We start from the raw sequence: 16,955 nt of genomic DNA, 5'->3' as shown, positions 1-16,955 counted from the left end.
GGTTTTGTTGTTGTTTTTTTTTCTTCCCAAAAGTGATACTAAATGCCTGATGGTGTTTCAACAAATGTATTGAAATTTTACTTATATCATAGTATTGGGGTGAACACACTTTTATGCCATATTGTTATACCAAGCTGCTTTTTTCTATTTTGGAAATGCTTCTGTATTACTTACCAGTTGTGTTATATAGACATAAGGCAACCTGACTTATTTTGCTGCTTTTAATAAGGACTTGGAAGCGTGCTTTGTCGAAGTATTTAGACTTAACAGTTATCTTTCTACTTAAAAGATAATAAACCACATAGATCTCCTAACCCAAAAATTTCTCAGCATTCAGGGTTGGGAAATGATTCTCAGTATGGTGTCTCATGGAAGCCTGTCACATTATAAATAGTAATGATGGGCAGAAACAGTATTCTATATCATGTTTTGCTTAACAGAAAAATACAAATCTTCTTATCACAAATGCCATAATACCTTTTGGAGGGAATTTTAGAGTGCAGGAGTATTTGTATTTTACTGTATCTCTTTTGCTGTTTGAGCACATGACATTGCTAAAGGCTATCTAAATCTTCTGCCTGGAAGTAACTTCCCCTCTTATCCTTTCATCTGCCATTATTACATTGTTTTTCAGTTTCAGATATTGGAATTTAGTTCACGAAGTAAATATGGGACAGCAACTTTGTTTTATTGTAGATCTGAATTTTACCAACCATCTGGGGGTTTTTTTGTTGGTTTTTTTTTTTTTTCTGGCTTCCTCACTGTTGTAAGATCTAATTGAAAAAATAGAAATTTCCCATGGTAAAACATTTCTAGAGCTAATATGTTATTTAACAGGAATCAAACCTTTCTTTGTTGTTCCATCATGCCCTGTTTTCCACTTTTTTTTTTTCTCATGTGGAAGGTCACACAAGCAAATACAGGATTTGCATAATGGAGATATGCAAGATCTCTCCTTTATTTTTCTTTGTTTTGCACAGACAAATTAACACTACTTGGTTATTACACTGAAGTTTGTAATGGCTTAATTTAGAGCTTTCTATGACTGTTACACAATTGTACTAAACACCTGAAGAATATATACTAGATATTAGCTTATACAACTGGAGTAAGCAGGTGTGTGTGTGCAAATAAGTGAAATACTTCTAACGACCTTGGATGGATGACTTCTCGTTACAAATTGATTTCAAAATACTTTGGAATATATAATAAATACCTAGTGAATAATAAAATAAGAAGCTAAAAATTACGAATGGGTAAATTATTAAAATTAGAGATTATGATTAATTATACACACTGAGCTGTCCACATATATTTAAAAGCAAGACTATGGCTGCCCTTTTGTGTCAGTACTTTGTATAGGGAGACCACGATGATCTGTTCTTCTATGATTGCTCTAAGCCAATATTTCCATATTAAATAAAAATAATGTGTGAAGCTTTGGAGGATGAAAATTGCTTTAAAAAATCTTGTGTTTATTTAACTTAAAACACATGAGGAATCAATTGGATTTTGTTTTTCAGCTCTCAGAAACAGAGTTTAGCGCTAACCAGCGATATAAGTGTTCTTGAAATGTCTCGAAAGGAACTTGAAAATCAGATGGGATCTTTGAGAGAAAAACATCAACGGGATGCAGCTAGTCTAAAAAGCCAACTCAGTGAAGCTGAGAGTCAAGCAAAAGATGTTCAGAAAGAGGTAACACAAAACATTATTTCTGTTTTGAGAGAATATAATGGCCAATGACTTTGACTTTTAGGCTAAAAGAAAGAGAAATACAAGATTTCTAGTAATCAAAATTTTTCATACTTTTATTGCAAGTACTTTTATGGTAGCTAACAATATATAAACTGGGGGTTAAATCTAAAAAGGAAGATTACAGATAAAATGACTTCCATGTATCTTAGGAACCTCCTAAAGTTTACTTTTGTGCATTACCTTAGTGAATTTACTTTTAAGCTGTTCAGACAGGTAAACCCTTATTCAGTCTTCCTGAACATTGTGGTACAGAGCTTCATTAGCTGTTGTGAGTCAAAATTAATTCTTTTTAGTCAGTATGATCTTCCTAGTTAGATTTAAACTCTTTTATTTGCCAATGGGACTATGCATTCTTTACTAAGCTCTCCTTTCATCTGACTGCATCAGTGGGCTGCTGAAGATGATTAGCAAGTGCATAAGGAAAAGCTAGCATTTTGAGCATATATTTCATCTGCCTAGCCTCTAAAGATTATGTCTAGAAGGCGGCCATACTCTCCAACAATTACTCACTTTAACTTACGATCATTTCGAGTGAAGTTTTCCCCAGTCACTGCTTTTGGTTTCTTTTGCAGTCCTTTGCTTTGCTTTGTCATTAACTCATCCATGTCACATTCCTTAGCTTTTTCAGAATTTGAAAAACCTGGTCTTGTCTGTGTTTTTGTAATCAGATGTATTTGTAAAGATGCCTGGTCTTTTAAATTTGTGGTAAATGCCAGTACTGAGAGTCATTGGTTCTGTCCTTACTAATCCCTGACATGAGGACTACTAGAAAGCTTGTGATCTATAGAAAAAATTGAATGTGAGTTTGAAAAAGAAGCTGCCCATACTGCAGGAACATGAGGCACATTCACCCAGTATTGTTTGTACTTGAGTCACGCTGAGGATTATGGCGTGATACTAATAAGGCATAATATTTTTTTTAATGCCTTTCTTACTCTTATGTTTCAGTTTGCTACGTGGGAAGAGGGTTTGATTTACTTCACACAGAACATTGATTTTTGCAGCTATTTGATTGGTATAGCTATTTAAGCTACAGGCTAGATGCAAGAACACTCTTTAAATGTAAAGGACTCCTTGTTCTCCTTTTTCTTGTTTTGTTGTCATAGTTTTTACGGTCCTTTCCAATATGATAATGAGTGATTGTTTGGTATGCAAGATAATTTAAGGCCTTGCATTTACTTTGTATTTCCTTGGTTTTAGTAATTCTAGCCCTTCAAAGTCATTGACAAAAATCTTCGTTTAGAAAAAAAGAAAATCTAAACTAAGATTTTTCTGCCCTGCTTTTATGAAAAGAGAGTGTACTGATCCAAGGCAAGTTGCTTTAGGCAGATGACAGGAAAGGAAGCTATGCGCTAAGCAAATGTAAGCGTGTGTTGGGTGTCCAGAGGTCCGCAGACTTTTTTCTCTTTGTCTTTAGTATGAAAGAACACAGACTGTGCTCTCGGAGCTGAAGGCAAAGTATGAGATGGCTGAACAAGAAAACCAGTCACTCACAGAAGAGCTCAAACAGTGTAAAGAAAACCTGAAGCTGCTACAAGAAAAAGGAAACAACGTAAGTCTGTACAAAATATGTGGGGAAATCAGGTTATGACACTGGCAGTTGTGTTGATTGAGGGAATATGTAAGTGTCAAATAGAAAAGGACGGACTTTAAAAAAAAAAAAAAAAAAAGGCTGTGTACCATAGTATATGCAAAATTCAACTCTGGTACTACCTGTGCAAATTTGCAGGTCACTACACTGTTACAATTATGCATGCAAGTTAAACTTACAGTTGTGTGACAGTTTTAAGTATGGCCTTAGATATCTGCTCTCTTGGAAACATCTGGCTTAAATAGTAAAACTTTTTAATTTCAGAGAATGGCACATGGGTAAAAGCTGAGAAACCTGTATCCAAATGAATTAAGCAATCTTTTTCAAGATGCTTTTATTTTATTAGTACTTATTACAATGGATGTTCCCTCCTTACTCTTGCTCATGCTTCTTAACAGTGGTTATACCTGATGGGCTCATGCTTTAAACAGTGCAGTTGAACTGTCCTTTCTACTCACTAATGAAAATACTCTTCTCTGTTGCAATTAATTTGAGAGTTGGTATCATTAGAATTGAGTTTACACCTAGGGACAACTTTTGTTTATACCGAAACTTCTGAAATCCTCCAAACACTAAGGGTGTGGCAGACACATTATAAGGTGGTCATAGCCTTATTTTAGAAACCTTAGTACCCTGGGATGGCTGGTTTATTGTCTTCCTCTACTACCTGTATAATCATTGCTGGGTGAACAACTCCTGTAGTGGACAGTACAAAACAGGAGGATAATGGATGCTTTGTAATAGCCTTTTAGAAAGTTGTTTCTCTGACTAATAAAAAAGTTTTACAGGTCCCATCCTCTAAAATCAGCTGGCTGCTAGATGCCCAAAGTTTGGATGAATATGAATTGCCATAGCCAATTACTGAATGTAAAACTCTAACATAGTAGAGCTGTCAAAGATGTAAAGAATTCGAAGCCCTTCTCACTTTTTCAGCCATATTTTCAGGAATATGATGTTATAATTAATTCTCTTGGAACCTGCATCCTGCTTAGAATTCTTCTGCAATGCTCAGATAATAGTGAGTTACTAAAGTAGGCAGAAGTCAACAAACAACCAAAAAAGCCCTACTCTAACAGAAGAGATCACACTGAATAAGTGATTGTCAATGTGAGATTTTCTGCTCTGTTAAAAACATTAACTTCAGGATTAAAATGATCAGTGGAAAAAGGGGGATAGTAGAGGGAAGAAATACTGTGAAGGGAATTGGAGCACCTGATGAAAGTGGAAAAGCTTGCAAGGTAAGGGAAATTTTAGGAAGAATTTGAGGTGAGTATTTGAAGAAATCAGGAACCACAGCAGTTGCCAAAATCTGCTTCCAGAGGAGTTAGTTATGACAGTTGAAACCTGGAGGTCAGGGTATGATGAAGAGCATCCAACCACGTAAGGACCTGCAGGATAAGCTTGCTGTTCAAGCAAACATTACTTGCCATCAGTAATGTAAAACATATCTATCTTGTGGATTATTTGAAGCATCATGGGTACTGGGCTGAGTTCCAAAGTCAAATTTTTCAAGTACCATTGTCCTCTTACACTGGAATCATTATCTGCTACTTCATTTCTGAGGACAGTGTCCCACAGAACGTGACTTACCACTGTGGGATTTGTTCCTTTTTTGCAGCCCATCTGTATCTGAGTTTGCATATCTTCATATTCTAATACAAGATGCTCGTTTTTGATGAAGCACCTACTTAAATGCTCCTCAACAATAAGGGGATTTGTTAGATATATTGATAAGTTCATGAGGGGGGAAATTTAATCGTTTGGAGGCAATTTCATTTAATGTGGTGGATATTTATCATCTGTTTCATTTGCCAAAATGCCACAGCCATAAATGCATATAACTAAAAAAAAAAATCTATAGGATTATTCAGTGAACTAACAAATGTTAGAAAAGACAAGGCTTCTGTACTCCATTTGGGGTATCATTTAAATATTAAGTTTTTATACTGAAGTTTTACTTTTTAAAAAATTGCGGTGTTGTGTTCTTGAAATGCTTAGCAGTGTGGTGTACTACTTGTGCTTGCATGCTTGTAGTCACTGATTATTTCCTGATGCGCTTTATATGACAGATTTATTTATGTGAATGGTTTGAGGACATTAGCTGCTCTGGTTGACTTAAACTTCTGGCACTCTTTTGAACACTGCTGTGATTATTTCTACCAACATGCTTTCTGTGGCAAGGTGGCACTCCGATTTGTGGCACCAATGACACAAAAATAATCCTGCATGAAAATGACTTCAATAGTTACACATAATTTTTTGGTTAAATATTTGCCTTGATTAAAACAAATTTAAATTGAATGGCAGAGACTAGAATACTTTCTAAGATTCCTGTGTTTTGAACCATATTGGAGGCTCTATGAATAAGTGACTTCTACAAATTCATAACAGGATGAGATTTTATTTATGAATCACGATATTTTAGAAAGTCTTCAAACATTAATTTTTTATTTATTTGTTTATTTGACTGAAGAAAATCAAGGTGGCTTCAGCACAAAAAAGTTCTTAAAATACTTAGCATGGTTTGAACTTAACCTCTGTGTGTCTTTGTATGTGCACAAATATATAGGTTAGGATACAGAGAAAGCAGAAGTCTTCCAAGGACAGCTTAAAAAGAATTTAGATCCATTTTTGCTTTTAATTTGTCATATTAAGGATAGGGGCTGTCCATCCAGAATGTGAAGTAGTTTGCAGTTAATTGAATGTAGCTAAGAAAATATGTAGATGGTTCTAATGAGGCTGTAAGCTAAATTAACCCTGCAGTCTTGCCAGCTGGTAGTTTGGCCCAGCTGCAACATTTGATCGATTTTTTTCAGAATTGCATTTGGTCACAAGGCTGCTGACCTTCCAGAGATGCTGATCTTTGTGGTATCTCTAATCAAAATGTACTTCCCTGCTTTTATAGTAATTTAGTGTTGATTGTACAGTCATGTTACAATCTCATGGAAATGTCTGAACTGGGTTTGCCTGTGGACATAGTTGTAATTGATTCACTAATGGAGGAAAAAAAATGTTTTTCCTGGAGGCTGGTGATGGAAAATGGGAAAGGCTAACTAGCAAGGAATGAAGAAGTAGCTGAAAAATTCAATATCTGGTGTGAGTCTTTCTACCTTAAGAAATCCAGATGGGATTTCCTATCGCTTAAAAAAACAAAACCCAGCTATAAATAAGATACAGGCAAATCAGTTTAAGATTTGTATTGTTTTTAAGTGCTAAATTCCAAGTTGTGACAAGAGGTTTCTTAGAACATTTTCTGCTTACTTCCCTTTATTTTTAAACATCCCTGTTCATTTGAGTAGAACGGTGTACTAACTTTGTATACCAGATTAGATAATGCTGTATTGTGTTAGATGTCTTTAATACATTTCAATTAAAACACAACTCACTGACTTATTTTCCCCTCTCTAAATCATCTTTTCCTGATTGATTTATAGCACAAAGTGATTTTTAATATCCCTTCCCTTCTTTAGCCTTCCATATTACAACCCGTCCCAGCCGTATTCATCGGCCTAATCCTGGCTTTCCTGTATTGGTGTTACGGCCCATTGTGGTAGCGAAAGGTACAAGCACTACTGTTCAGTCAATGTATGTTTGTCCCTCTCACCTGTTTGTGCCATTTCTGTATAAAATAGTGCATGGTGAAATGCTCACAGGTATTTCTTTACCTGAAGCAAACCCTTCATTTAATATGCCATTCTGTTGATACTGATGAGCTGAGCAATCAACTAATCATTTAACATCTGTGTGATTTCTTTAATTCTAACAATGGATTTCGTTCTAACTGGTTCTGAATGTGCTGCTTCTAACTTGGTCTCAGTTTGTCTTTAGCAAATGGGCTACCTTTTGCACAATGCTGTGATGCTAGGGCCTGTAAGAAAACTTAATTGCTTAATTAACCATGAAAAATGAAGAGTTTGCCTCTAAATAATAATAAAAATCAAGAAGCTTTGGTTCCTATTTATGGACTAAGAAATTCCTCTCTGGCTCTAAACACTTTAATTTTTCTCACTGTTGCTATGAAGAAGATGGGAAAAAAAGACAAGACGAGAAATAGGTGGTTGGTTTGTATTCTGAACTCTCAGCTTGCATTTTCTCTAATGTCTCTCAGTGTGTCCTCCTCTTAAAATGCTGTTGTCATGAAATGTTGTGACAGTCCATTAGAAATGCTGTTGTTAGGATTTGCTAGAAATTAACTTCATAGATCTGGATTTGAACATTCAAAAGCTAAGTTAAAGATGTCAGTACTGCATAAACCTTTGTCTAGCGATTACTTCGCACGAGCAATGTTTTAAACATCTTAAGCCCTCACATGTTTAATAGCAGATTTCTCTGAGGTGCGTACAGTAATGAAGGTGGAAGTACGGAACTGCCAAAAGTTGTCCTGATGATCTTCAGTCATGAAGAGTTGTGGAGTTCCCTTTGGTAGAGAAGCACGGTTTACTGTGATGCTCTAAGTCAGGACTAGCCTGCAGTAGGGCTCATGGGTAACATTTTAGTGATGCCTATCAACAGGTACTCAAGACTTTCAGGAACCACGGGGTAAACTGATTAGTATGAATTAGAGCAAATATGATATTGATTTTTTTTTTCTCTCCACACAGAGACAATGGCCTTGGATGCCTGTGATGGCAGCTTTGGTTGCTGTAACAGCCGTGGTGCTGTACCCAGGCCTAACCAGAGCTTCTCCATGAGAACTGTTGTTGAATCCATACACCGTCCTCCCTTTAGAAGCTGGCAACATTCATATACTGAGGGAAAACAGATTAATTCTCTTCCTTTTTACCTCTTAATACAGCACAGCTCTGCGTGAGAACAGCAGTAGGGTCATTTGCTTTAAACTGTATAAAATGTATCTGTCTATAAAGAGGGAATAAAATTGTGATTCATCATACTGTGAGCAATATTTTTGCTTACAATTTCATGCAAGTTTTAAATTAGTATGTTGGGATTCTGAATACTATAATGGTGGCCTAAAGTAGGCTTCTTGGTACCAAATTATTTATAATGGCTAGGGTTGTGGACACTTACTTTAGAATCTGATTGCCAGATTTAAAAGGAAAAACACATTTCTGATTTGGACGCCCAAGCCAAGTAACCTTGCAGATACTTGGAAAACAGATGCCATGCGCTCAGTGCCTTTCAGTATGATTTTTTTTTTTTTTTAAACTGGTATACCATTTTACTTGCTGTTAGTCACTGAGCTGTTGGGAACAAGACTTAAGAAAACTTGTCTTACCATGCCTTTTGAAGGAAGCATATTTTTCTTTGATAAGGATTGCTTTATTAATGATTTTTGGGAATAAACACAATTCATGTCCAGCCTTAAAGAGATAGAGATACTGATGGTGAAGACCAGCCTAAAGTATTTAGTGTGCGCGTGTGCGAGTGTAAGCATGTGTGTGTTCTTGAGTGAACTAAGGTATTTCTGGGAGCAAGTACTTGGTCATTTGATGGACATAGTGCGGTGATTCAACTTACGTTACCTTTAGTTTGAATGTAATTTATTAAATTTCATATATTTAAAGAGATATGTTCTTTAAAAGTATGAATACTTTCTCACATATCACATGTATCAATTTATTTTTTCAGTCATTTGATACTTTCTGACTTGAGCTGGAGAAGCTCTTTAGATAAGCTTTTGTTGATGTAACTTTATTAAGAGAACTGCTACAATACATCTGTGATTAGCTGAAAAAAAAAAAATCTAAGATACATAAAATACTACAAAATTAGAATCATGTACCTGATGAAGTATTGTCGGGTGAAGGTGATTTTAATTTGGTAGTAAAATTTTGTGCATCCTCATCACATGGCTGTAAGTATGATGCAGTGGTCCCCATTACAAAGTTTATTTTCCTTATCTAAGTACTATAACTATTGCTATTTGCTGACTTTTGGTGGGAATCACTGTAGTTAGTACTGAATTAAATGTAGACTGTAGTTGTCTTGTTCAGCTCAACAGTTCTGTCAAAGTTTATTAAAGACTTAAATAATATGCTAAAGAATGGTAAAGTAAAATGGCTCTGCTAAAGGAAACTTCAAAATAGGGAGGTAATCTCAGCAATTCAATTGGCTTTAAAGAATGTTATGGCAATCGACAGATAGTTTAAATATTTAAATAGAAATTTAGCATATAATTTACTTTGTGAGGTTTTGAGGGTCATTGTCCTTTAATTAAAGGTTCTATCTTAAGTTACATGGGATTTGCTAATGGGAGGATTATTAGTTGGAAAAAATAGTCCACAAGTGACTTGTAGAAAATAAATATTGTCATTTAGTTCATTCATTTCATCCTTTTCAGTTGCAGGAAGCCACCCAACCACAGAACACTCGTATGCCAGTGGTACTTAGTACCTCTTGTATATAGGTTATTGCAAATATTGTTCTGAAATGCTTAACTTCAGAATTACATTTTTTAAAGTAAATAATTGTTTTAAATCTATTTTGTAAAGATATAAAAATACAATAGAATTTCTGGAGTACAGATTAAACTATTTGCACTAACACACGTGATGTGCATGATTTAATAAAATAACTTTACTCTCCCTATGCATGTTTGAGTTGAATGTCATTTGAAAACATAAGATTCATGCTAAGTTTCTTTTGCACTAGATATTGCCACAGTTACTAGGCACAATGTCTGCAGCATGTCCAGTAATAGCAAAAGACTTTTTTTTACTTTGTATTTCACATTTGCACTGGTTTAAGTTTTTGTCTAGCTGATCTCTCTCCTGTCTGTGGTTTTCAGAAAGAAGGCGGGGGAGGAGAGAGCCACGGAAGGCTTGGGAGCATATTGCCATGGGGTGGAAAAAAAATGTTCACAGCTGAAGGGTGGATCATGCCTGTGGCAGGGGTTGTGAGATTGGAGGAGCAGTGGCTGCAGGTAGTGGGGCGATAGTGGAAAGCCCTTCTAGAGGAAGGGAGCCTGATGCTGCCTCCTCTCTTTTTTAGCATCTTGAACGCCCGGTTTGTCCCTCTTTCAGCTACTGGTTCTTTTCCAGTGGATCCCGTTCCCTCCTCCCTGCTGGTAGCATGTAGACATGGTGTGAGGAGGTGGAGTGGAGCCTGGTGGAGCAGTGGTCCCTCCTGGCTGGCAGCAGGGATGGTGCTGGCTTCCCTGGGACCAACCTCAGGGCCGGCCTGTGCTGCCGGTTGGTGCCCCATACTGAGCAACGCTGCCTGTGACATGAGTTTTTTCTTGTGTTAAAGACAAATGTTGTGTTTTCAGAAATCTTTAGAGCATCAGAGAGCTGAAATTTGAGAACCAACATGGTTGTATTAAAGGAGAAAGATTTCTCATTTAACTATGTGCATGTGTGCATATTTATATTAAATACACAGGTGCATAGTACACATTGCATGGGGGTTTGTGCTTACAAGTATAGCTGTGGTTCCCTAATACCGTGCCTTTCCCAGGAGTTCTTGACATTTGCATGTTCAAAATGGTCAGGAATGAGCTAAAATGCACAGTTCACTCTTTTGTTGTGAGAATCCCTGGAGAAGGATTGGATAACTGGGAAGCTGCTGTTCTTCAGTGCTTTGATACTAAAGCAGCAAGTGGAGTTATTTGCAAGCACTCTATGCACAAACCTTTCTATTTTTTTGTTGCGTTTGTTTATGATAAATGTGTGTGCTCTTTTACCTTCATATTTAGGTTCTTTCTTTTTAATTGTGAGGCTTGATTAGCTAAGCCTTGGAGTTAGTTACTGTAACAAGAGTAGCTTTTCACAGATGCGTAAGATGCTCTATTTGTAAAATAAGTGCTCTGAGCTTGCACTGAACTTTGAGTTTTTAAAAAGGTTCCTCATACTAGAAAAATTAGTCTTGAGTGTTGTTTTATCAGTTGCTAGTTCAATTTGGAAGATTCAGTATAGTAAAATATCTGAACGCTACTTCAGTTTTGTCCTGGTGTCCTAAAAGAAGTCCACCTACATGGGGACTACACCAGCAGGCCTTTTATTTAAAAATATAAATATACAATATATAAAAAATGTAGTGTAATTTTCCCGTTCCTTGTAGCTGAATTAAATGCATTATTCCAGAGTCGTAGCCTGATTCTTCTTGCAGAATCTCTGGATTTTTTTGGTGCTAAATGGAGAATTGTGAGCCTGCACAATATATTGCAAAGTTTTCTCATAAAACAGTCTTAGTGAGACTTAGTATCAAATGACTGATGGCTGAAGCAAAGGTAATCTGTGCATGTATTTTGGGAGTATATTTCTAAGTTATTTTTCTTTCTCTAATTAAGTCTTCTGAAGTACTGGTTCAAATTTTCAGTGTGCTTTACATAAGGTTTTGAATGTCTGCTGCCTTAATCTGTAGGGTTCTGCCACTTGCAAGAATCATGTCTTCAGCTTGAATCTTCTCCATGACAAATCCACTGCCGAGATTCATTCCACCAGCAGCATCTGAGTGCTTTAAAACACCAGGTCACCACAATGGCTTTTGGGAAGCCACTGTAGTTTGCACTAGCTCTGCAACTAGGGCTGGCTGGTTTCCACCGGAGGCCTTTTTTTCCCTCTGGCTTTTCATTCACCATTAGTATTTCATTAGCGACTTTCTCAAGATTTTGAGTCTCCGCTAATATAGCAATTGATCATACAAAAGAATTAGAAGCCATATTCTCTCCCTCTCTTGTGCATGTATACCTCTGGATCTGTTTAAAGGGTGATTGCTTCCAGCGGACAGCTGCACTGAATTCCCCAGATCCAGCTGATTTGCTCATCCCAGTCCTTCTTTGTGTGTGCTTCTGGACACAGAATTTCTTTCTTTCCTCTCTGGTGGGGAATTGGGCTGCAGTATGGGGGTCTCAGTTCTTCCTGCCTTCCTGGGTTTTTAGTTTGTGCCAACTCTTTCAAATTAGTGAGCAAAGGTTTGCCTACAGAGCCAGGTTCTTTTGCTTGGAGAGAGGGTTGCACCCACTACAGCTTTAAAAATGGTGGGTGCTACCAGTATTTGACTAAAGGCTCTTGTAAGTAGAAGGCGAATGAGCAGTTGAAATAAAGGTTTCAGTGGTAAGGGCCATTAGAGGTTCAAATTTCCGTTCAATGGTAGAGGTAGAGGGAACTCGTATCTGACCGCTTTTCTGGATATCACAGGCATAAAACTTTACTCACTGATTTCAACACCAGAAGCATAATGTCAAGAAGCTAAGCATATATTTTAGGAAAAAAAAATTCTTGCTTTAAGAACTTCAGCAAAAGAATCAGTCATCTCTGTAGGTAAGTTACTTGGGCAACTACTGTCCTCTCAGAAAAAAACAAACAAAACCCAACCAGAACACAACCCCCTGTTTGAGTTCATCTTGCTTTGGCTCCCAACTATTGGATTTAAATATATCTCTCTTTGAAGGATGTTCTACTACTGCAAATGTTGTCCTGATCCAAGGATTTTGACATACCATGATCAAAATACCTTCTAATCTTACTTTATATTAATGGATTTAATTTCTTAATTTTTTCTTTATCCCTCTAGTTTTTGTTGTCAGCTTTTTAAACTATTTCTTGTTTTCTGATTTTTTTTTTCGAAGAATAAATGCCAGAACAGAACATGTCCTTACAGTAATTACCTTACTAACATCATATAAATAGACAATAAGCTTTATATCCTGCTCTGGTATTAGTATTTGGCTGCCTACCAGAACCTTTTTTGGGATTCGGTGACTTCTAGCATCTGGATTTTAATCTTGTGAATCAAAACTGTGCATTCCTTGCATCACCCCACCTCAGTGGTATCCGACTTGGCAATGTTGTTTGGTAAAAAACGCTGTAGGCAAGCATCCCAGGGCAACAACCCGTTCCCATTACTGTTCAGCACGTCATTGATGGGGTTTTTTTCCACCTTCAGGTTTTAGCAGGGCTGACTACTGAAGCATTTCTAGATTATTGATTATACACTGTTGAATGGTAGTAAGCCAAAACCAGATCCCTGTAGGACACTAGGGAAAACATTCATAGAATACTTCCTTCACTTAGTTTTTTGCAATCTGTCATCTGGTTTTTAATCTGGATTATTAGTTACAGTGATAGCAGTGCATTGATCACTTTTATTGGAATGGCAAATGATTTACAGAAGTCTTGGTTTAATAACACCAATAAACCTAAGTTTTTTAAAACTCATAAAAGTGGAATTTTATTTTAGAAATGCCTTGACAGGCATGGATTATTCTACATTCTTGAATTTAGTACTGATTGCTTCCAGTAGATTACTCTGTGATTTGCTTAGATCTTAAGGTGAAGCAAAACCACTCCTTTTCCCAAGATCATACATTTTATTCTCTTCCCTCAGCTCCATCATGTTGTTGCCTGTTAGTGCTGTTTCCCTCTATAAGGCATTTCTAATTCTAAATTATTCATGTGACTTTAGATTTTTCAGTCTACTTAATTTGGCTCAGCATTATTCCCAGTGCTGGAAATGTAACAGTTCTAATGCACTGAGGGTGTGTGTGCATGTGTATACATTGCTGTTCTGAGACTGCGCTTGCATGCGGTAAAATAGATCATGATTACTTGCGTTTAGCAGCCATGAGAATGGAGATGTAATTGAGATTTACATTTAAATTATTCTCGACTGTGGGAATGGAGATGTTCGTATGGAGATGTAATTCTTTTATTATGTTAGGTGATACATTGAAAATGTGGATGTGCTTCCAAGCATGTCTTCTCTTCGTTGTATCTGATGAAGATACATCCAAAGCTTGGGTTAAACTAAAAGTAACTTTTTCTTACCTGATCATATTAATCAGTAACTTGAGAGAAAAAGGTTAAGTGATCAATTCATTCTGTTCTATTGGAATAAAATTTATCCAAAAGCTAGCCCATATTTGTTTCAGTACATTCTGTTAGGAAATTGATTTTTTCTTTTTTTTTTTTTTAGAAGCACCACACACATACTATAAGTGCTAAAGGACTGCCTTCAGTATGGAATGGATTTACTATTTTAATCTTTTCATGATAGATCATTTATGAAGTTTATATTCTATTTAGATTTCTTGTAAGGAATTCTTGCTCTGGAAAATACTTTATTGGGCATGTCATCAGTTTTGATGTGACAAAACTACTACTTATCTTGAATAATATAGTGGCTCTTATTTAAAAATGTTCCAAATATGCAATATGTCTTTTGGGATGAATAAATGGTAAAAATTACGAGAATAAATTTACAACACAACAGAAAGCTGGTTTGTATTGTACATAGTCTTTCATTCAGCCTAACTCCAAATTTCAGCACTCCACAACTTCCAAATAACCTGCTGCACTCTGCTTTATTGCAACAGAAGACAAGTTACTAGTTAATGAAATCAATTAAAACTTATTTTAAAATTGGAATCTATTTACTTGTTTACTTTGTACAAATGGGGTTCACAGCCATACGACCTTTCCCCCCTCTGTGTGATGTGGTAAAGCAGTGCTCCAACAGATGTGCATGCACACCCAGGGAGAGATGGGCTGGAACACAGGGTATGAGTGCAACCTCGGTTTGTGCAAGGGTTACGTATTTTTAGCGACCAGACACTCTTGGGGTATCGTTCACAGATCATCCTTTAAGAAAACCAACAATCCTGCAGTCTTTAACCTGCGCTGTAAATCAGATGCAATTCTGGAGCATTGCTTCAGTGCTGACTCAGGAGAAGGACATTTCCTGAGTCACTTACGTAGTTTTCAGCAAGTTTGAGCAGTCTGAGGAAGGGAAGTCTCCTCCCTGTTTGCTGTGTGGTTTGGATCCACCCCAGGGTATAGTTGAAGTAAGCGTGGTTCCACTCTGGGCTGTGGTAAGTCCTGGTGTAAGAGCCTAGGTAACTTGCCTCTTCTTCTGTTTCTCTGTTTAAAGAGTTAAAATCAGAGCTGACATTAAAACATTCTACCAGATGCGTTAGATGTTTGGGGCTTTTGGAGAAGAAAAAAAGCCTAAAAAAAAAGAAGTGTTAAATATGTCCGTCTAGCTGCCCTTCATGGGATGCTGTTTGTAGCACCTAAAATCTACTGGTAACTTTGTCTCAAATTCGTGTCTCCCAAATACCAGTGCAGAGCGCTTTTCCTTAGACCGAGGAGACAAACAAACACTGATTTAGTTTATTTCTGAGTAATGCGATAGATGAAAAGTGATGATAAGTTTTGCTCATTTTTAAAGATTCATTATCAATATTACAGGCTTGTTAGGTGTGGTATTAAAGGTGTTTGGTTTTTCTATTTTATGTGTAGCAGTCACAGTTGATTGGCAGTTTTTCTGTTGCAGAACTTGGCTGTAATCCAACTGTAGCTGGGCATTGTAACAGACATTTATTGCTCCGTTTTTTCCACTTCATAATTATTGTAATGGCATATAAGTGAAAATGTAGCCTGCAGCAACTTCACAGTAATTTTTTTAATTGCACTTCCAGACTTGGGTTGGCCAGGTGTTGGTATCTCTGTGCTACATGTTGCAGCAGTAGTGCATCCTTCCTTTGCAGGCTTCTCCGAATTATAATTCTTCCTTAGTTTCCAATACTTTCAAATTTAAAGGGCTCTCATCCATCCGATTAAACAGTAAATTTGAAGTTGCTGCCATGGTGCACCTGTAGGGTACTACCGTGTTTATGCATTCCTTAATTATGTCCTGGCTGATAACAAATTATTAATAATCTCCCTTCTTACTACTTTATGTGGAAGACTGCTTTTGCAGCGAGCAAGGGTGTTCCTTAGCACATCCATGCCCCAGTTCAGGAGGAGACTTTAGTAGACAAATAGCAAAAAAAACCTCTAGTGACTTACGTGGTGTTTCTTATTTCAAATCTATAGAGAGAGTGGCAAAAAATTATTTGCCTCAGACTGATGCTTCCCCCAGTAATTAAGAAACAAATACTGGAATAATTCCAGCAGAACGAGTACTTCTGGGATATTTCTTTGGCGAGAACTGAACTGCTTTGTCAGATGTGTAGGATGTTGCATCTGCTTGGAAGGTGGGTCTGCTGGGCATCTCTGCTACTGATGACCCTTAGATGGGCAAGGAAATTGATTGGTGAAGCCTTTGATGTGATGTATATCAAGATGGAAGATGAGACTACTGTACTGACAGAGATCTTTCCCAACTGAGGCACCTCAGTTTGACTCCTGTGCACATGGACTCATGTAACAGTGGTGTTCGTTCAGTTCATTTAATGTAAATGGTTTCCAGTTCCCATGAAATACATTACCCTGGAGATTATTAAAACATGGTAAGTTTTTTATTCTAAAACAAAGAACAAAAACTGGGTAGTTAGTCATTCTGCAGCTGTATGGGTTAACTTTTTAATTTCTTGGACTGCAGGCAGGGCTTCAGCTAGATCCTGCTGGCTCAGATATTTCATCAGAAAACTGCTTTATTATTATTTAAATTTTGAGCATATATTAGAGGTCTTCAGTCCTTTTGGCTGTGAAGATACTGTGAAAATAAAAAGTTGTAACTGTTTAATGTGAAGGTTGCTTCCTGCAGCCTCTCAAGAGCAAGCTTGGAAAGCAGTCTGTCTTGATGAGTATTGCCATAGGTGTCCAGTGATCCAGATGCGAGCAGCCATCTCCAGTTGAGGAGAAAGAGGATGATGACTCAGGGTAGAGTCACATCCTGTTAACGCTGGTTAGGGACACCACCGCTT

General features: G+C 37.0%; 1 protein-coding gene across 23 annotated transcripts in view; it reads left to right on the top strand.

The window, feature by feature from the left end:
• SLMAP (sarcolemma associated protein) overlaps window positions 1–10,175 on the top strand; it is an 87,809-nt gene extending 77,634 nt beyond the window's left edge. For 19 of the 23 annotated variants that reach the window (XM_010572344.1, XM_010572325.1, XM_010572271.1 and 16 more), the window contains 3 exons: window positions 1,524–1,695; window positions 3,173–3,307; window positions 7,948–10,175. In XM_010572344.1, coding sequence (XP_010570646.1) covers window positions 1,524–1,695; window positions 3,173–3,307; window positions 7,948–8,037 — 397 coding nt within the window. In that variant the 3' untranslated portion in view covers window positions 8,038–10,175. Of the gene's footprint in view, window positions 1–1,523; window positions 1,696–3,172; window positions 3,308–6,162; window positions 6,232–6,816; window positions 6,907–7,947 lie in introns of those variants that run through there. The other 4 variants (XM_010572423.1, XM_010572333.1, XM_010572279.1 and 1 more) reach the window with 2 other exon arrangements.
• Window positions 10,176–16,955: the final 6,780 nt, after the last annotated feature.

The sequence above is a fragment of the Haliaeetus leucocephalus genome, unplaced genomic scaffold (assembly GCF_000737465.1).
Source record: "Haliaeetus leucocephalus isolate CR32 unplaced genomic scaffold, Haliaeetus_leucocephalus-4.0 Scaffold2, whole genome shotgun sequence".
In the NCBI taxonomy this organism is placed as follows: Eukaryota; Metazoa; Chordata; class Aves; order Accipitriformes; family Accipitridae; genus Haliaeetus; species Haliaeetus leucocephalus.
Note: the sequence above shows the minus strand (reverse complement) of the source record. Positions and strands in the feature narration are given on the sequence as shown.